General features: G+C 44.5%; 1 protein-coding gene across 6 annotated transcripts in view; it reads left to right on the top strand.

Annotated features, from left to right (window-relative positions):
* Positions 1-713: 713 nt before the first annotated feature.
* The window catches only part of erc2 (ELKS/RAB6-interacting/CAST family member 2), a 53,975-nt gene continuing 33,672 nt past the window's right edge, over positions 714-21,016 (top strand). For all 6 annotated transcript variants that reach the window (XM_035904532.2, XM_035904530.2, XM_035904531.2 and 3 more), the window contains exons 1-2: positions 714-930; positions 5,646-6,453. In XM_035904532.2, the coding sequence (XP_035760425.2) occupies positions 5,782-6,453 (672 nt within the window). In that variant the 5' untranslated portion in view covers positions 714-930; positions 5,646-5,781. The remainder of the gene's footprint in view (positions 931-5,645; positions 6,454-21,016) is intronic.

Genomic DNA, 21,016 nt, shown 5'->3' with positions numbered 1-21,016 from the left:
ATGACTCTGTTATTGTACTTACATTATAACCAATCCAGCCTTTTTGGGCTGCTTAACATATCTTTATAAATGGACTGTTTCTTATATCGCACTTTTCTACTCCACTTGAGCGCTCCAAGCGCTTTACACAACATGCTTCATTTACCCACTCACAAGCACTATTTTTCTACACTTAAGTGCTGTCTATCTAACAGACACACACATTCATACTCCGATGAATGCATCGGAGAGAAATCTGGGATTCGATATCTTACGCAAGGACACTTAGGCACAGGTGTGTAATTTCCAGGGGGGTCAGGGGGGTTATGACCCCCCCCCCCCCCCCCCCCGAAAAAAACAAACAAACCCCAGACCAAACCAATATAACCCCCCCAATAAAATTATGAATTATTTTCCATGAATAGGCTGTTGATTTTCTTTACTCATTTCAGTTATTACCAGCAAAATAGTTGCATTTTAATCATCTTCGAATTTACCCAGATTTATTTATTTAGACAGAAATCTTGACCCCCAGCCCCAATGTTTAGCTAGTCTGCTCTGAAGGTACAAGGCAGGCATCAAAGTGCTTCCAGGCCCCTGTGCACGCAGGTTTGATGCGCTATTATTGCCACTGGGAGACGTGCAAACAGAATAAAATAAAACAAGATCCAAATATCTTCTACTAATGTGGGTGGCAATCGTCAGTGATTCCCATTCAGCACTAAGATGTGAGATTCAGCGCAGGCCGCTCTCTGCATCCTTCTCTCCCATCCCCTCCCGCCAGCTGCCACTTGCAGTAGTGGTGATGCTGCTCCCTGGCGTGTAGAGGAGGAGAGAGAGCGTGCCCGCTGCCCAATGACAGCGCAGGATGCTGAGAGAGGCTGCTCGGGTGAATGGAGGCGACAAGATGCCGTCTAGAGCGGCGAAGAAGAGGAATTAACATCGATAAAGGTAAAGCCCGTGCGTTTATTTTACCTCACATCAGATCTGTGATTTTCATTACAGAAGAATGAACGCCTGACATGCGCGAAGGTTTTTTTCCCCTGCCTTCTTGAGGGTTTCATGAACGACTTGCCGGGGGAAAAAGGCACAGGCTGTGTGCGTTTAAAAAAAAAGAAGAAGAAGAAAGAAATCCTCCTAATTCCGTGGTGGCTGATTGCATAGCTCACTTGATACGTACGAATTTGCATTTTTAAGCCGTGTTGACGCGATAGAGCAGCGAAGTCTTTCAAAATAAAGGTTTCAATCGCTTTCTCCACGGCGGGTTAGACTAATATTTCATTGGTGTATTCAGATGCACACCACGCTGGAGCTATCGAAAATGTAGGCCCAGTGAGCTGTCAATTGCTCGGTCGTGCCTTCCTGTATTACTGTGCTGCATTAAATGTAGCCCTTATCACCCAGTGTCAATAAGGCGACATAAGGAGAAACACCTCAGCTCCAAATAGTCGTTTATGACTTAATGAAGGCTACCGTGATATCGGGGTGTTTGACATTTCCCTCCCCCCGCCCGTGACATCTTCCATTAGGAGCCTGAAGCATAAGCTGGACCATCCTTAAATACTGGAATTTGGTGGATAAGTGGACATCTACATTTTCTCATCTAATCATCCAAGCGTTAAAGTCCGTGGGAGGCATTCGGGGGCGTCAAGGCTCTGTAGTAGAATACATGATGAGGAGGCTGCATGTGTTGCACTTACTCGCGTAAGGAACCGGTTGGCGTGCTTGGCCGCCTTCACATGAATTACTAACTATTATCGGCCCATATGACAGTCTATTTATAGAAAATGTCCTTCTTTGTCCGCCATTGGCATGCGCTCTGACCTCACATTACCACAGCCGCTCCATATAGTTTAGTAGGCTGGTCGTTTCATCGGTTTTATCAGGGTAAGAACAAAATACCCCCGTGCAGCCTTTCATAAAATGTCACGATTGCCTGATAGGAAACACTCCCCCTGACCCCAGAGGTAGCCAAAACATCCCCTGTGGTGAAATCTTTGTTTCGTACATCTGTACCCTCTCTGCTGTTTCCGCACCATTTCTCTCTGATCGTTTCTTTACTGTGTTATACTGTAATTTGCTCTTAGGTTTGTCACCTCAGCGGCATAATCTATGTTTCAAACCCTCCAAAAACACGCGTGTTTGATATTTACGATCGCAATAATAAGCCCACAACAGAAAGCCTGGATAATAAAGTCTGTAAACAAGTTTGGTGTCATAATGGAAGTAAGCTCTGATTTCCCTTCTGATTTGTCATGGAACCTTTTGTTATCCATATAAGGTAGATGATTGCAGTTGGGCTTGTCATCAGCTGGCATCTCTTGAGGTTCTTCTATATTATCACTGTTTCTGCAAAAATAGATACTCTCTTTTTTCCATTTTTTGACAGTTTTGTCATTCTGGCTTTCTCAGCAGTGTGCTTCGGATGCAGTTGATTCAAGTTTCCTTTAGAAAAGGGTTATAACAACAATAAACGAGCCCCCACAGTCTTTTATAACACAGTATATAAGGTAGAACATAGGACGTTATGGTATTTGTCACAGATACTCAAAGTACCAGTGTACCAACAGAAATCCAAACTATTGCTTGAGTCCAGCTTCTAAAATAAAACAAACAACAATGACTAAATGGACTAAATGGATGATTTAGTGTGAATTTTTTCACTATCTGCAATCTTACACTGCAAGTCCTATGACCAAACCACAATTTATAGAGTTCCATCCAACTATTCCACCAATGCAAGTGCAAGGAGTGAAATACATGACTGTGGCACAATGATGTGCTTGGGATGTGCCATATGGTGGACAGGGAATACTGTGCAATGTAAAAGCCTTATCACTAGCAGCTGATTTCTGTTAGGACAGAGAAAGACACACTTTTGGTCTGTTTACTTTAGCGGTGGCAGTCTATTGTGCTTTCAAAACCTGTGTTTGTATGTTGTTGTTGTTTTTTTAAAAAAACATTTCCCAGCATTGTTCTGCATGTGTGGTTTTCCTGTAATTTCAGAGTTTATATGCCTAACTCGGAGTGGAAGTTGGATAGCCTTAAAAGCTTCAGCGTTGGGCAAGAAGACACATTTTAGGTCAACTTACAGAGGGAGAAACATGCTGGAGTCACTGCCTGAATGGTTTGCTCATCATTTGTTACACAAGTCAAACTAAAACAATAATCCTAATTCTGTAGAGACCCACATTTATATATCCTAACAAACTCTGATTCACTGGATATTTTCTGACACATTAATGCCTCAACTCTGAGCAGTGTCATCTATTAGAAAAAAAAAGAATGATTATGAGGCTCATTAGCAGGACAGTGCTAATTTGTTAAAAGATGCTTCTCTGCAGTCTTTTGCTGGATATGTTGGGTTTTTTTCCCCATAAATTTACCAACCAGACTTCACAGAGCTGCTGTAGCAAGCTGACCGCTGAAGATAACAGCAGCAGGCTTTGTTGTTGCACATGTCAGCATATTTGAAATTTGCATTTAATTTGCTCGTGTCCCTTTGAGCATGTAAAGTTTAAAAAGAGTGGTTTTTTGCAGCTAAAGGATATGGATGAAATATCTGAAGGCATGCTCTGTCCGAGCCTTTAGACAGATTTCATTTGATTTGCTTTTGCCCTTTTTAAATATATACATATATCTGTCCAGCCCCGTTCTGTTTCCAGACACCTGTTACTTAATACAGCTAGCAGAGAAGACACTGTCTCGTTCCACTTCCTCAGCCTGGCTGCAGTGATCGATGCTGGGCAGGCGCTGATTTACAGATGAAGCTTCGGTGAAAGCAGCTGAGGGTCCCCGTCATCCAAAATCGCATTGAATTTCACACACTGCCCAACCTGTCGATATGCTCTACTGTGCCATTAATTGTCATTTTAACTGCCCTTTAAAGTAAAATAAAAGAATGTACATGATAATAAAAATGGAATTATTTGCAGAATATACCCTTAAGTAATTTCTGTGCTGCATATACAATTAAACATTTTTTTAAATTTTTTTTAACCAGACCTTTTTGAAACGTGTTCAACCGTTACGTCAGACGACTGAGGTGTTTTATCTTTGTTAGCCCTGGCATAGTCACCATGGCAACTGGATCTGCGTAACAAGTGTCACCAAAGGAGACACTTTGATGGAAGAGTCTGGTTCTTTTTAACTTACACTGAATGCCTATAAGCTCAGTTAACGTTTGTCTTATATAGGGTTATACAGGGTTATATAGGGTTATATAAGGTATTTGACCCCAAATATAAGCTACGGTGTAATAAGGACATGAGGTTTAAATAAATTATAAGCGCAATACATCTTGTGATATATTTAAACTAAAGATGGCACAAAATGACACATCCATTATTACACCCATTAAAAATTAACTCTCCCACATCATTTTCTCCCATTTAGCCAGTAATGTCTGCTTTATTTTACAGTCTTTTAATTTCTGAAAAAACAAAACAAAAAACAAACTAGGCCCCATACTATGGCATTACTGTTATAGTTAATACGAATCCCTTCACATGTTCAAAAAAATGAAACCCAGTCAAAAATATCCATTTATTTTCTTCATTGCAGTCTGGAGTCTATGCCAGATGACACTGGGCAAAGAGGCGGCGTACACACTGGGTGGACAGGTCACCAGTCTAACACAGGAAAACGCAGAGAGTCAGACAACCATCCACACTTTACTGTTTGCACATAACAACATGCAGTTAAGAGATAATGGCTGCAGCATTGTGCTGATCCCAAAGACACGTTCAATCCCAAACTCTTTACAGTCTTATTGTGAATTTTACTGTGTGAGTTAAATTATCCGTTTATGAGACAATAAAATACTGCAGGGCTTTACTCTGTTCTGTTTGCCATGGAATCCGTTAGCTGTCTTTTTCAATTTCTTTAGATATTGCATTGACTGCACTGTTGGATGCACTGTGATACTCTGTGTTCATGTGCTGTGATGCTCTTCATACTGTTACAAGCATGCTCAGTCATGCTTCTGTGTATGTGGGACATGTTATGGGCTAGCTGCTCATTAAAACCACTTTCCGAACAACACATTTTTCTCCTTGCACGAGGAGCTAATTAGGAATCAACACTGCTAATTGGGTCTGTACTTTATCATTATATCTTAATATAATAAAACAATACAACTAATAGCCCCTATTAGTTTTAATTAAAGCAATATCATTAGAATGTGAAAAAACTTAAAAAAATGACTTTAGATGTTTTAAAGATTTTTCTTTAGTATCTCAGTAAATTTTCCATGGATATCATTGTTCACTCTACTGCACAGTAAGCAAGCATCAGTGAATGGGCATGTGATATATTATTCCTGTGTTTGAATTAGTCCGTTATTTATTTGGGATCATTAATGGGATTTACTGTACATCACTGCTGGACAGTGTATGAATCCAGTGGGATGCTGGGAGATTCCTGTAAGTCACATAAATTGTGACAATTTGCTGCTAATAAAACTAATAAATGATAAAACTAGTTATTTTTCAATCCATAGTAATATTTTTCAGGCCAGGTCTGTTTTGGTATTCTTTTCTGAATGCAGTGTTTTTTTTTGTTTTGTTTTTTTGTAATAGTAAATGCTTTGTTTCGCTGTGCCTTTCATGTGACACGTACAAATAGTGGTTATTTATCTAACAGAAGCTTCTCTCCTGTTTCCTCAGATCTGACTTTGATCTACTCCACCTTTTCAGACATGAAATAAGTCACCCATGTGCAGTTCTAAGAGTCAGAGCAGTCTCATTATAACTCGCCCCTGTTAAGGACCCCTCTGGTGGCTACACCGCCGAATCACAGGACATGTACGGCAGTGCCAGAGCTGTAGGCCATGTAGAGAGCAGCCCCGTACGGTCCCCGCGCCTACCAAGGTCCCCCAGACTGGGCCATCGAAGGGCACACAGTGGGAGCGGGGGCGGTGCGGGGGGCAAGACGCTCTCCATGGAGAACATCCAGTCCCTCAACGCTGCCTATGCTACTTCGGGGCCCATGTACCTGAGTGACCACGAGGGCGTGGGCTCCACTGCCACCTACCCAAAAGGCACTATGACTCTGGGTCGCGCCACCAGTCGGGCCATGTATGGGGGCCGTGTCACAGCCATGGGCAGCAGTCCCAATATTGCTTCTGTGGGGCTGCCTCATGCTGACCTTCTGTCTTACAGTGACCTGGGCTCCCTCTCCATGCTGCACCCCCACCACCACCAGGGGGTGCCCTCTGCTCTGCTGAGGCAGGCAGTGCGGGGCAGTGGTGGGGAGCTGCTGGAGATGCAGGCCCAGCTCAGGGAGATGCAGAGGGAGAATGAGATGCTGCGACGGGAGCTTGACCTGAAGGACAGTAAGTTGGGATCTTCCACCAACAGCATCAAGAGTTTCTGGAGTCCTGAACTGAAGAAGGAGAGGATAATGAGGAAAGAAGAGGCGGCTCGTACGTCAATCCTCAAAGAGCAAATGAGAGTCACTCATGAGGAGAACCAGGTGAGACAAGCCCTCCTAGCTGTCATAATCCACTCATTACTGCAGTGAATTTCAGTTGCTGCTTTTGTCTCTTGCCTTTCTATTTTTTTTCACGTACTGTCCTTCTTGAGCTGTGACTGTGCTTTCACCACGCTCTCCTTCTGCAATAGACCACAGTCATCCTCAGTCCAAGATTTCAGAGAATTATTGCAGTCATGTTTTTCAATACTTGTGGGAACCTTTCTGGAAAGAGTTATTTGTGTGCATAAATATTTAACATGCCGACACTCTCCTCTCCTTGTACTCATCTGCAGAATCAATGTCACCTCAGCCACAGGAAATACAAAACCCTAATCAAGTTTTTTACAATATACTCGAAATTTGAGCTTATTAAGTTAGAAGTGCAGTGACGCTGCCAACAGGTGAACTGAACTTCCTGCACACAGTATAGAAGCAGCACTGCTTAATTTTAGTGTATTTTTTTTGATGGTTCAGCAGATTGGCCCTAGAGGGGGGAGATGTCAAAAGGTTTTCTGCTTGCCTCAGTGTGGGGGTGTAGTCATGGCCCAGTTAAATCACTGCCTGACAAGAGTAGGCACAAGGCCCAGACACAATTGTCAAGGACTCTTAAACACTCTCTATCTGTCTTACTCTCTAACTGTCATTCTCATTTTCCACTGTCTGTCCTTTACTCGCACTGGCTTTGATCATCTCTCGCTGTTTACCTCTGTTCATCTGGCCTTCACTGCATTCACTTTAAGAGAGCTTTCAACCCACTTTTGGAGTTAATGAAGCAAAAGGCTAACCTGCAGCTTTCTTCTTCTTTTCCACTGACCTGTGTGTGCAGCACACAAATATCTACAGAAAACAAGGTGGATAAAAAAAAAAAAACCCAGCTGCGCTCACGTTCATGTTGAGAAAATGCTCATCCTGATTTTAATCATTTTTATGTCAAACCTTGGTGGCAGAAAACAGTTAGCTGACTCATAGTGTGGAGAGAACATTTGAATATAAAGCCCTTGGTTCAGTTGGATATGTCATTGCTGACGATACAGTGCACTAGATTGTGGAGTAGGTCAGCGTATTGCTTGTCTGGCCAGACTGAACCGTACAGTATGTTTTTTCTTTTTGTGGCAGGCTGTGGCATGATGCAGCAAATTGAAGAATACCTCAGTGATGTAAAGGTTAAATATGACCAGCCGGCTGGCGTCTTTGTGCCAGTTTGAGATGTGATTTAAAATAACGAACAGCCAGTGGGGCATTCATTACTCAAAGCAGCAGACGGTGTCTCTCCACCCTTCAAGGTCATAGAAGGATAGTGTTAGCAGGACCGTCACATGACTGTCTGTCGACACATCGGTTTGGATTTATGTATAAGAACAGCCCTTTAAAAAACAAATCGGTTTGGACACACCTGATTTGACTGGAGTTAAAAGGGCCTGCACTTTTTATTCTTGTGGTTACAGCAGTGTCATGAGGCTAAACTGAAAGATGCGTCACAGGCTGGATACCTAAACCTGCTAGCAACCCTCGTAAAGGGTGTGGGGCAGGTGTACATTGATTCTTGTCTTTCTTTATGATTCCTAAAAAAACAAAGGGGCACTTGTTTTGGGTGTGAATGAGCACAGCAACTGACATTGTAAAAAATTGTGTGGTGTTATTCGATTTCATTGATTTGTTTTTTGAATCCACGCCTGAATAAAAATGATATCATCATTTGCAACACATTAATTTGGCAACAGTTGTGTAGATTATGCACAGCCTTTGTATTTGAATAGTAGGCAGACTGTCTGGTTAGATGGTGAAATTATCCACTTTACCTCATTATTACTGATGAGAGTCTGTGTCACGCATCGGGATGAAGTCAAAGATTTAACATCGAAACAAGTTTTGTATGCAAATGTGCCTGTTTAATAGCGGTGTCAGTGACAGGACCAAAGCAGTTCTTTACATTCAGTGTGATTAGGTACTGAGTCCTGTATGCATTTTTAGCCTGACTTCAGACATTGCAGTGGCTGATTGGTCCTGTAGAACATAAAGGCTATACAGTGTTGGCTTTAATAGGTTTTCACTTGCCACAAATATATTTAGCCTTGTCCAGTCCATAGTCATCCCCTGCACTGAGTGATATTTATGTTCCTCCTGGTAGGGCTCAATAATGAAGTATGTCAGCTAATAAAAGGCAGATGTGCCTTGTTACTATAATTGGTCTGTTCTAAGTTGATTTCTGGGCTGCAAGGCGTCCTTACATAAGTGCATACTTGCAATGGAATGCTTTGGTCACACCCACTAGGCTTATTCAGAGGCTGAGTGAGGAGCAAATTGCTTCATTAATAATGGAGTAATTTCAGGCCAATCATTACGTCTGTCTTGCAGAACTCTTTACAGTTGCATCAGGTGCCTTGGGCCTCTATTAGCTTGAGCAAATGCCATGCATTATTTATCGTGCGAAATCTAGAATAAGGGAGGATGTGCTTCTTTTTTTAAGACAAACTTTTTAAAGACATGCTCTCTGGCATTAGAGTTTGCCTTTTGTCTGTTTTGTAAAGCAGAGATTTCACTGTGAGTGAAATACCAAGCGTAGCCTGCAGAGCTTTTATCAAAACGTTCAATGGTCATGACTGGAGGTAATGATTACTGATTAGCCCGGGACTGTTTTGTGCATTTTTAATGTAGTGTGGCTGAGGCCGTTATAAAACTGTTCTTTTTTGACTCCATTTCACCAAATGTTTTGCTGCGCTCAAGCTGGAGAAGAGCTGCTGGAGGCAAATATGTGAGCTAGAGCATACCATATCTGACTGAGTCATGACCACTCCTGCTCAGCCACCCAGTCAGCCTGCATCAATGCTTTTCACAAAAATGGAGGCTGAGCTTCCCAGTCCCTCTGCTCTGTGTCTGTGCATGGGTGCAATGTTTGCTTATTTTATGCTGGAAGATGCCAATCTTTACATGGTGTTAGCACAAGTGTGAACTTGTGAATCTCACCAGAGTGTTGGAGTATATTTTAAATACCTCATGAAAAAGCTTGTATTCCGCATATCTGTGTGTGTAGTGGGTGTGAGTGGACGGATGTGTTTGCATTCTTAATTAGCGGTTACTTCCTTTTGTAGTTGTGCTGGCTTGTAAATGTGTGCACAGAAGTTTAATTGCCAGGGTGTGTTTGTGTGGGGGGATAGTTAATTGTTTGTATGTATGATTCATGGCTCAGGTGAACCCACTATAGAGTACATTAGTGCAGTTTGTTGATTTATCCCATTTCATTAAGTAGCAAACAAGCTTGCAGCTGCCATACACACATGATGAGCAAAAGTACTGATGACACGTTGATTCATGTCACAGTCAGCGTCATGTGAATAGTCACTTTGCTTAAAGTGCCCATGGATCCTTCCCGTGCCTGCCACTCTCCATCAGAGCACATAAGATGGCTGCTGCCTCATCCACACGACAGGAAGGTGTTGAAATGAGGAGGCCGTCTCCCTATTTTATTTTGACAAAATGAGATTAAAATGCAGTTTACATAGGACAAGGCTGCTAAGATTAGGATGAGAGTGAAATGTTACAGTCTCCTTTTCCTACAGAATCGCATCAGTTTAGATTCAGAGGAGAGATTTGAATGCAGAAAAATCATAACAAGTAAAGTAATAAAAATATGCACAAATGTAAGCCAGAAAATAAAAGGTAATCACACAATTAATGACAGTGCAGTTTTGCATTTCTCTAGGAACATACTTGAATCTTGTTATTTCAATACATTACACTGAAGCATGTCAAAATACAGTGGGGGGAAGAATGATCTGATCCCCTGCTGAGTTTGCTCACTTGCAAAGAAATGAACTCTAATCTTCTCTGATTTTTATGGTAGTTTAATTTTAATGGAGAGAGACAGAATATCAACCAGAAATTCAGAAAAAAATTACATCAAAGTTAAATCCTTGTTGGCAACCACAGTTGTAAGACAGCCAAAAGATGTTTCTTGTAGTTGCTCAGCAGGTCTTCACACATCTCTGGTGGGATTTTTTGGCCCACTCTTCTTTACAGACACTCTCTGAATCCTTGAGGTTTCTTGGCAGCTGCTTGGCAACTTAAAGCTTCAAAGTCTGGAGACTAGCTAGGCCACTCCATGACCTTAATGTATTTCTTCTTTAGCCATTTCTTTATTGCCTTGGTCATATGTTTTAGGTCAGGGGTCAGCAACCTTTCTGATGATGAGTGCCATCTAAAATTTCCTCAGAAGTCAATGTGCCATATGATTGCATTAGCAATAAATTTAATAACGCTCTATACTAACAGTTACACACTATATAGAACAACTTTATAGAATTATATTTGTTCGCAGATGTTGGCAGCTATCAGCAAATAGTTATCAGCTATTTTGAAACAAAAAAAATACACTTTTTATCCATAACAAGAACTCCATAACAGCAAATGAACTGTACAACAGAAAATGCAAATGCTATTTATGGTCTCTTCACAACAATGATAAGAAAAATAAACTGGGCCAATTGGCATGTTTGTTAATACAGAGATACGCATGTTAATGTGACCTCTGGTCTCTCACTCAGAGACACAGGTCTCCGAGTGTCCAGCATTCAGATGGCTACCTGAGGACACTCTTCATGTGAGAGAAAATCTGCTCACACAGATATGTAGAGCCAAATACTGTCAATAAGGCCTCTGCAATGTTCTGAAGACAGTTAAACTTGTCAAGCAGTGTGATGTCCAGCAGGTGAAAATGCAAGCTCCATGAACACGCACAGCTATGGATACCAGCTGCGTTTGTATTTCTGCAAACTTTGACCCCCACAGAGTGTGAGTTCTGTCACGAGTCTACCGATGTATCCGTGTATTTCCGCGGTGTTGATGCTGCGCTGAGCGAACAGCTCCTGAAGCGTTTGAAGTGTCGGAATGTTGAAATTTCAACATCGCTTGAAAGAACTTCCAGCTAGCAACGTCCCTTTCACCGGTAGGCTAAGTTATTTTTAGCTTATTAGTTGTATCTGGTAGTTGGGGTTGTTAGCTAAGATACTGTTATAACCTCAGGATAAAAATGCTCGGAAACTCAAGTGCCAGTTTTAGGACGTTTACTGACCACTTTTAGAAACAACCACAGCTAGTCGCACACATACAGGAAACTGTCTCACACATAACATTCCGGCAGGGAGAACCCTGAAAAACCTTTGAAGGTTCCGGGGTGCATCGCCCCCAAACATACATTAACAATAACACTGTCTATAACACTTCCCCCCCCTTAAGCAAAAACCCACAACATAGCAATTATGCATAAGTACAAAAAGAGAGGGAGAATTCAACACCACATTATTTTAACAATTCAGTCTATCAGGGGGCTTGTGCTGCCTCTTTGACCTTCTCAGTCCTGCTGCTGGGTTCTCCAGGCTAGGAGCCTGCTGAGCTCCTGTGGCCAGGTTCGGCTCAGGTGACTCCACCTGCCCTTCTGGTGATACTGAAGGACCAATCCCGATCTCAGGGGCTGCTAACACGACTTCCCCTTCGGGTGAACCACTCTGAGGCCCCACAATGTCCACAGCCCTGTCTTCACCATGTGTGTGCGAACCACTCTGAGCCCTCTTCTCAGCTCCATCCGTGCGGGCTCTCACATGATCCTTGTGCCTGCGAACTTGTCTGCCATCCAACAACTCCACCACAAAAGATACTGGCCCTGAACTGTGGTGAATGACGCCAGGCAGCCACCGTGAGCCACCCGTAAAGTTTTTGATATACACACAGTCTCCCTGCTTGAAAACACAGTCTCTGGCATGTAGATCATGTCTCACCTTCTGCCCACCTTGTGACTGGGTGACTCTGGCTCCCACATCTGGGCGAAGAAGGTCCAGATGAGATCTGGGCTTCCTCCCCATCAGCAACTCCGCTGGGGACAAGCCTGTGGTTGTATGAGGTGTGATGCGATACTGAAACAGGAAACGGCAGAGCCTCTTTTCTATGGAAAGACCTGGCATTTTTTTTAGACCGTCTTTCAGTGTCTCCACGGCGCGCTCCGCTAAGCCATTGGAGGCAGGGTGGTAGGGTGCTGTGCGGATATGTCGGATCCCATTTCTCTCCATAAATTCTTGGAAAACCCCACTTGTGAACGTGGGCCCATTGTCCGTGACCACTGCCTCAGGTAATCCATGTGTTGCAAAGATTCTCCGGAGTGTGTCTGTGACGACTGGGGCTGTGATGGTCGGCATTATGTGGGCATCCAGCCATTTTGAATGCGCATCCACCAACACCAGGAACATGTGGCCCAAAAAGGGGCCGGCAAAATCTAGATGAAGCCTGGACCATGGACGGCCAGGCCACTCCCATGGGTGGAGTGGGGCAGGTGGTGGCATTTTTTGGTTTGACTGACATTGAGAACAGGCTTTTACCTTGTCTTCCAAGGCACTGTCCATTCCCGGCCACCACACGAATGACCTTGCCAGACTTTTCATTCGAGAAATCCCTGGATGAGCCTCATGCAACACTTCAATGATTTGTGACCGACCTGGAGGTGGAACAATGACTCGGGAACCCCACAGGATGCAGCCATCTTGAACACTGAGCTCCTGCTGACGCTTGGCATACGGTTTGAGCTGATCCTGCTCCACTGTTGCTGGCCAGCCCTGCAACAGCCACTGTTTAACCTGAGATAACTCTGGATCCCGTTCAGTCCATGCTTTGATGTTTTTAGCACAGACCGGAGAGTTCGCCAACATGTCCAGCAAAAACACAGTTTCTGGGGGCAAGTTCGACTGGTCGGGGACCTCCGGGAGGGGGAGGCGGCTGAAAGCATCTGCATTCGCATTTTCAGGTCCCGCCTTATAAACAATGTGATACTGGTATGCCGACAGTGTTAATGCCCAGCGCTGAACCCGGGCTGAAGCCATGGGTGGGATGCCTTTTGTTTCACTAAAGAGACTCAGGAGGGGCTTATGGTCTGTAACAACAGTAAATGGGCGGCCATACAGGTACTGATGAAATCGCTTCACAGCAAAAACTATTGCTAAGCCTTCCTTCTCAAGCTGTGAATAGCCCTTTTCTGCTGCTGTGAGCGTGCGTGACGCATATCCGACCGGTTTCTCGTCCCCCTCTTCCATGCGATGGGAAAGAACAGCTCCTATGCCATACGGGGAGGCATCACAGGACAGGACCACCTCCTTCTCTGGATCAAAATGCACCAGGAGCGGTGCCGATTGTAACAGTTCTTTTACCTGTCTGAAGGCCTTCTCCTGTGCTTGGGACCACCTCCACTGACTGTCTTTGTGCAGTAGCCCATACAGGGGAGCAAGCATGCTGGAGAGGTCAGGCAAAAACTTCCCATAATAGTTCACTAAGCCCAAGAATGATCTTAGTTCAGCTACATTCTTTGGACTCGGGGCTTCTTTTACTGCCCTCACTTTCTCTTCCAGTGGGGACAGGCCCTGTGCAGAGATGCGATGACCCAGGTATGTAACGCTAGGGGCTTGGAAAACACACTTACTGCGCTTCAAACGCAACCCAGCTTCTGAGAGCTTCTTCAACACCTGCTCAAGGTTACGCAGATGCTCCTCTTCTGTTTTACCTGTAACTAAAATGTCATCCAAGTAAACAGCAACACCAGGAATGTTTTGCAGAAGATTGTCCATGGTGCGCTGAAAGATAGCCGGACTGGATGCAACGCCAAACACAAGGCGGTTGTACTTGAACAGTCCCTTGTGTGTGTTTATTGTCACATATTTTTTTGATTCCTCATCCAGCAGCAACTGCTGGTAAGCATGACTCATATCCAACTTTGTGAATGTCCGACCACCTGCCAGTGTGGCAAACAGGTCATCCACTCGAGGCAGAGGGTAGGCGTCGAGCTGAGAGGCTTGGTTTACTGTCAGTTTGTAATCACCGCATATACGCACCCCTCCGTCCTCTTTCAACACTGGTACAATCGGGGCTGCCCAGTCCGAGAACTCTATTGGCTCAATGACCCCTATCTGTTGTAGTCTCTCCAACTCTGCTTCCACCTTGGCCTTCATGGCGTATGGTACAGTGCGTGGTTTGAAAAAGCGTGGCCGGGCAAAAGGGTCCACACACAGCTTCACAGTGGTGCCCCGGAGAGTGCCCAATTCATTCTTGAACACATCTGCATACTTTCCCAGTAACTCTGCTATTACCGTTACATACCTGATTTCCCTCCAGTTCAGGCGGATTTTCTGCAGAAGGTCACGACCCAGCAGACTAGGCCCCTCCCCTTTCACCACCAGTAGTGTTGCTGCAGCTTCTTGACCCTGATATGCTGCATGCACCTCTATAGCACCAAGCAGGGGAATGCATTCACCCGTGTACTGTCTAAGGCTTATCTCAGTCGCTTGGAGAGCTGGTGCCCCGCCCGAGTGCCACAAGCTGTGGTAGGTGGCTTGGCTGATCACCGAAGCTGAAGCCCCTGTATCCACCTCCATTTGTAGCTCCTTCCCATTTACCTGGATAGTGGCATAGATGGGCTCCGCACCGCACTTATTAAAGCCAACCAGATTAAACATGTTGAAAACACACTCATCCGCCTCAGGCGCCATGCCCTGCAGGTGATGCGTGTTTAGCTTGTGTTTTGTCTTCCATTCCTTCTTTGATTTCTCCTTAGTGCCCCTGCATTTCTTGGCTAAGTGCCCCTTTTTCTTGCAGTTATGGCAGGTACTGTCTTTGAACACACAGTCCTTGGCAAAGTGTGCTCCCCCACACCGGTAACACTCCAAAAGCTCCCTCGGTTTGCCCCTCACACTCCGAGATACATGATGCACCTCGGTTGAGTGCATATTGTTGTTAGCGTTCCGAATGTCTTTAGTGTTATTAGCTGCCGTTTCTATTGCCTGAGCAATTTCCAAAGCTTTCTTAAAGTCCAGTGTGGGCTCCCCTAACAACCGACGCTGCATGCCATCATCATTTATACCACACACCAACCTGTCGCGGAGCATGTCATCCAGCACGCCTCCAAACTCACAGTGCTCCGATAGCTGTCTCAGCTCGGTCACATACGCAGCCACCGAAACTCCCGGCTTGCGTGAATGAGTGTGGAATTTGAACCGCTGAACAATCACGGAGGGTTTCGGGCAGTGATGATTTTGCACCAACGTCACCAGTTCTTTGAAACTGAAGTCCCCTGGTTTCCGAGGCGTCGTCAGGTTACGTATCAACTTGTAGGTCCTCGCTCCACACGCACTAAGAAGAACTGACCTTTTTTTTCCTTCGTCCGAAATGTCGTTTGCCAAGAAAAAGTGTTCCAGCCTCTCGACATATTCAATCCAGTCGCCGTCTCCCTCGGCGAACTCCGTGAGCGATCCGATCGTAGCCATAGATGCGAAGCGGTAGTCCGACTGCAAAATCCGTAGCAAAAATTCAAAACTGTCCGCGTTCGGCTTTTATCCTCGTCGCCAAAAAGGTGTTATAACCTCAGGATAAAAATGCTCGGAAACTCAAGTGCCAGTTTTAGGACGTTTACTGACCACTTTTAGAAACAACCACAGCTAGTCGCACACATACAGGAAACTGTCTCACACATAACATTCCGGCAGGGAGAACCCTGAAAAACCTTTGAAGGTTCCGGGGTGCAACGCCCCCAAACATACATTAACAATAACACTGTCTATAACAGATACCATCATTAAGAAATGGCACAACTAATGTGTCTATGCGAGCTAATTTGCAATGTGCACCGCTGGCCCGGCCATTTATTTTTTAATGCACCTTCTCAAATTAATTCACTGCGTGTCGTGCCCAGGGCTGGACTGGGACAAAAAAATCGGCCCGGGCATTATGACTAGAGACCGGCCCACCAGGTATTATAGGAAAAGCCATAAAGCCTTTGAATGCAAACAAACACTGTTGTGACAGTGATGTACAGTCTTGTTGGTATATGTATGATTTCTATGCATTTTACATCAGATAAAAACTTTGGTTGTAAGATTAAGATAATTATTTATTAAGAGCGAGACATTTTAAATGGGAATAAGAAAGAATGAATCGCTACCTTATCGTGGTGGAGGGGTTTGTGTGTCCCAGGGATCCCAGGGGCTATGTTGTCTGGGGGCTTTTGCCCCCTGTTGGGTCTCCCATGGCAAATTGGTCCTGGGTGAGGGACCAGACAAGGAGCGATTCAGAAGACCCTTATGAAGAAAACATAGAGGGAACAGTTTACCCTGCCCGGGATAGGGTTACCGGGGCCCCGCCCTGGATCCAGACCCGGGGAGGGTGCCCGAGGGCGAGTGTCTGGTGGCCGGGCCTTAGTCCATTGGGCCCGGCCGGGCACAGCCCGAAAAGGGGACATGGGCCCATCCTCCCGCGGGCCCACCACCCGGACGCGGGTGGTGGGCGGTCGGGTGCATTGTGTGCTGGACGGCGGCCTGGAGCGGAGGCCCTGGTGGACTGATCCCTGGCTGCCAAGTCTGGCAATCAGGACATGGAATGTCACCTCTCTGGTGGGGAAGGAGCCTGAGATTCCTTCATTTAGTCAGTGCTGTTGGAAGTATAATATATAAAACAGAGAATGAGGCCAAACTTTAAAACCTGAACAGTCTCTTAGTGACAAACACTTTTCAACACAAAGTTTTCTCTCTCAGAGAAATATTAATTTGCTATGTACATAAAAACATGTTAGAAATATATCTAATTTTTTGAATATGTAGAGGTTAAATCTCTGCAAATACTGAAACCCAACCGTTTATTTCTCCTCACATACTTTCTTTCTTATCCTCCCTCATTTCTGCTCCTTTCTCCTAAATTACCTCCCATCTTGGAACTGAACTGCAAAAGCCAGTCCAGTGAATCCATTTACATAATTGCACTGTGGGTTAAATCGACTGCATGGCCGTGGGTGAGGTGTTCCAGGCATGTCCCACCAGGAGGAGGCCCCGGGGCAGACCCAGGACACGCTGGAGAGATTATATCTCTCGGCTGGCCTGGGAACGCCTTGGTGTTCCCCCGGATAAGCTGGAGGAGGTGGCTGGGGAGAGGGAGGTCTGGGCCTCTTTGCTTAGGCTGCTGCCCCTGCGACCCGGCCTCGGATAAAGCGGATGAAGATGGATGGATGGAGAACCGCGCATGAGAAAAAAGAACTAATGTACATTTCTTTTAAATGTCAGGGTTTTTTTTACCTCCAATAATCTATGTTACATTAGAGGAAATAAATATTTGATCCCCTGCTGAATTTGTAAGTTTGACACTTACAAAGAAATTAACAGTATCTACTTTTTATGAAGGTTTTATTTTAATGGCATGAGGCAGAATATCAGGGCAGCACAGTGGTGCAGTGGTTAGCGGTGTTCCCACACGTGAATTGCATGAGATCTCTCCAGGTACTCTGGCTTCCTCCCACAGTCCAAAGACTGTTAGTGGGGTTAGGTTAAATGGTGATTCTAAAGTGACCTTCAATGTGAATGTGAAAAAAGTTGCCAGGGTTTTCCCCGCCTTACATAAAAGTTATAAATTCATTTGCATGTCATTGAATTAAATAATTATTTCATCCCCTGAAACCAAGCCTTTGGGAGAATTCTTGCTCCCACAGATTGGGAGCACAATCACAGATACTCCTGCTCTAAACCATCTTTGCATAAGACTAAAGAGTTGCCAAAGGATGTAAGAGACAAGATCGTGGACCTGCACAAAGCTGGAGTGGGCTACAAGACCATCAGCAAGAATTATTGTGAAAAGGGAGAAACTGCTGATATGATTATTCACAAATGGAAGAAATATAAAAGAACTGTCACTCGCCTTCTGTCTGGAGTTTCATGAAAGATCTTGAGCAGTTGGGACCACAGTAATCAAGAACACCATCCGTAACACTCCACAATGTAATAGATCGAACTCTTGCAGCACCTGCAAGGTCCCCCTGCTCAAGAAGGCACAAGTTCTGGGCTGTCTTAAGTTTGCCAGTGAACATCTAAATCAAGGGTCCCCAATCCAAGTCCACGAGGGCCGGTGTCCCTGCAGGTTTTAGATGTGTCCTTGATCCATCACAGTTGATTTAAATGGATAAATTACCTTCTCAACATGTCTTGAAGTTCTCCAGAGGCCTGGTAATGAGCTAATCATGTGATTCAGGTGTGTTGACCCAGGGTGAGATCTATAACCTGCAGGGACACCGGCCTTCGTGGACTGGGTTTGGGGACCCCTGATCTAAATGATTCAGAGAAGCCTTGGGGGGAAAGTGGTAAAATAAAACTAAAATCGAGCTCTACCTGTCATGTTTGGAGGAAGAAAAAATCTGAGTATGACCCCAAAAACATCCCCCCCACAGTCAAGCGTGGAGGTGGAAACATTGTGCTTTGGAGCTGTTCTGGGTTTCTTTTTACCATACAGGACAACGTCACTGCATTGAGGGGTCACTGGATGGGGCCATGTACTGTAAAACCTTGGATGAGAACCTCCATCCATCAGGTCATGGATGGGTCTTCCGGTATGGAAGTGCCCAGGAGGCATCCTTGTCAGATGCCCAAACCACCTCAGCTGGCTCCTTTCGATGTGGAGCAGCAGCGGCTCTACTCTGAGCCCCTCCCGGATCGCCGAACTTCTCACCCTATCTCTAAGGGAGAGACGCCTGACGGTTTGCCAGAATCTCTTCGAGGCAGTCCAAAAGTCTTTTTCCATGGCCTCTCCGAACTCCTCCCACACCCGAGTTTTTGCTTCAGCCACTGCCCGAGCCGCATTCCGCTTGGCCTGTCGATACCTGTCGGCTGCCTCCGAAATCCCACAGGCTAACCAAGCCCGATAGGACTCCTTCTTCAGCCTGGTGGCTCCCTTCACCTCTGGTGTCTACCATTTGGTTCGGGGATTACCACCACGGCAGGCACCAACCACCTTGCGGCCGCAGCTCAATGCAGCAGCTTCGGCAATGGCGACGCTGAACATGGTCCATTCGGACTCAATGTCCCCCGCCTCCCTCGGAATGCTGTTGAAGCTCTGCCGGAGGTGTGCGTTGAAGATCTCGCGGACTGGGGCCTCTGCTAGTCATTCCCAGCACACCCTCACTAAATTAAACACAGCCTTTACGTTTTCAGTAAAAGACAGACTAGCTGATTTTTCATGCAAAATGACCGTGAAATTTTCGACTTCAGTCCATCATTACTGATGGGAGTGTACATCATTATTTTGCATCCGTTTGAAGACGATTAAATAAAGAAGTATCAAATTAGCTTGCTGTTATTCATAGCACATAAGCCTGAGCCTAATGGATACACTAAAGCCCATGAACTCAACGTTACACTACCAACACAGAATTAGTAAAGAAACACACAAACTGTGTCACAGGTTCATTTCTTCTTTTGATGGCTGGTGCATTTAATCCCACAGTTTCTGCTGCCTGCCTCATAAAGTATTCATTTATATTGTTAATTAATTGCAACATTCTACAAAAAATAGACTTTGTGAACATTTAAGAAAACGTAAGCTCATTCCATAATTACAACAAGGACTGAAAATCATGATTAGCAGAGGCGTGCGCTGACAATTAATGAAAGGCAAGCAGTGTTGATGAATCAATCAGTGATTCAACTGGTCAATGCACAAATGGTCCGCACTTACGCACTTCAAGAGTGCAGAAATTATTTTGATGATTTTCTCCTGTGCTGAAAATCTATGTACTGCATCTTGAGAGACAACTGTCATTACCGGCTTCCTGCGCTCTTGAACTGTTGGTAGGTTTGAGAGATCTTCTCTATAGTTCAGTCAGTCCTGTCACCCCCACATTTACTGATACGCCACCATGGATGCATGTGGGGTTAGGGTTATCCATAAAGATAGCAGACTGTGTTGCCCAAAACACACAAAAAACAACAGTGCTCTCTCACCATTGCTGTCAAGATACACACGTATTTCTTACTTTCAGCAGAAAGAGAAAAGATGCGATATACCTGTGGGAGAGTTCTTTTTCACTTCCAGTGATGAATGAAGTAGCCTACAGTAGTTAGTGATGATAAGTGGACAGATATTATCTCAGCAACTAAAAATATGGGGTCATCACATTTGCCTGGCTATATATTTCTCTCTCTCTCTCTCTCTCTCTCTCTCTCTCTCTCTCCATATGTATATATGTGTGTATGTGTGTGTGTGTGTTTGTGTGTGTAAATGGCTGAAAACTCAGTTACAATAGACTTTAACTAAAAAAAATAGATAGCAGCACTCTCATTATGGCTTCTCTCATTTGATGATGATGGATTGGGGTAATCACCACCCCCGTATGTTATCTCAAAGAGAGCAGAAGTAAGTACATAAACCTTTACGTGTGCCCCCATGTGCACTCAAATACATCAGTTTTACAGGCGTTGGTTATGAATCTAATATTTAATACATTAACGGTTAAAGAAGCCAAAAGTTAACATGTGTTGTATTTTATTGCTCAGAGGGTTTAAAAACAAAACATTGGCTGTTTCCAGTGTATATTGGTTTGCTCTGACTTGTTATTAGGTTATAGCTAATAAATAACTTTTATAACCATGTGGATGGCAACTTTGCATTATATTATCCAATAAATACTAGCAAAAATGATGACAATAGTAGTACGAATAAACAGTGTGCTATCAATGAGTTTAGAAACATAAATAAAAAAATATAATCAATAAATTATTTGCTC

This window comes from Neolamprologus brichardi, chromosome 5 (genome assembly GCF_056152115.1).
Source record: "Neolamprologus brichardi isolate AB-2024 chromosome 5, ASM5615211v1, whole genome shotgun sequence".
NCBI classification, from domain to species: Eukaryota; Metazoa; Chordata; class Actinopteri; order Cichliformes; family Cichlidae; genus Neolamprologus; species Neolamprologus brichardi.
The sequence above is the reverse complement of the archived record's forward strand: the minus strand, read 5'-3'. Positions and strand labels throughout refer to the sequence as shown.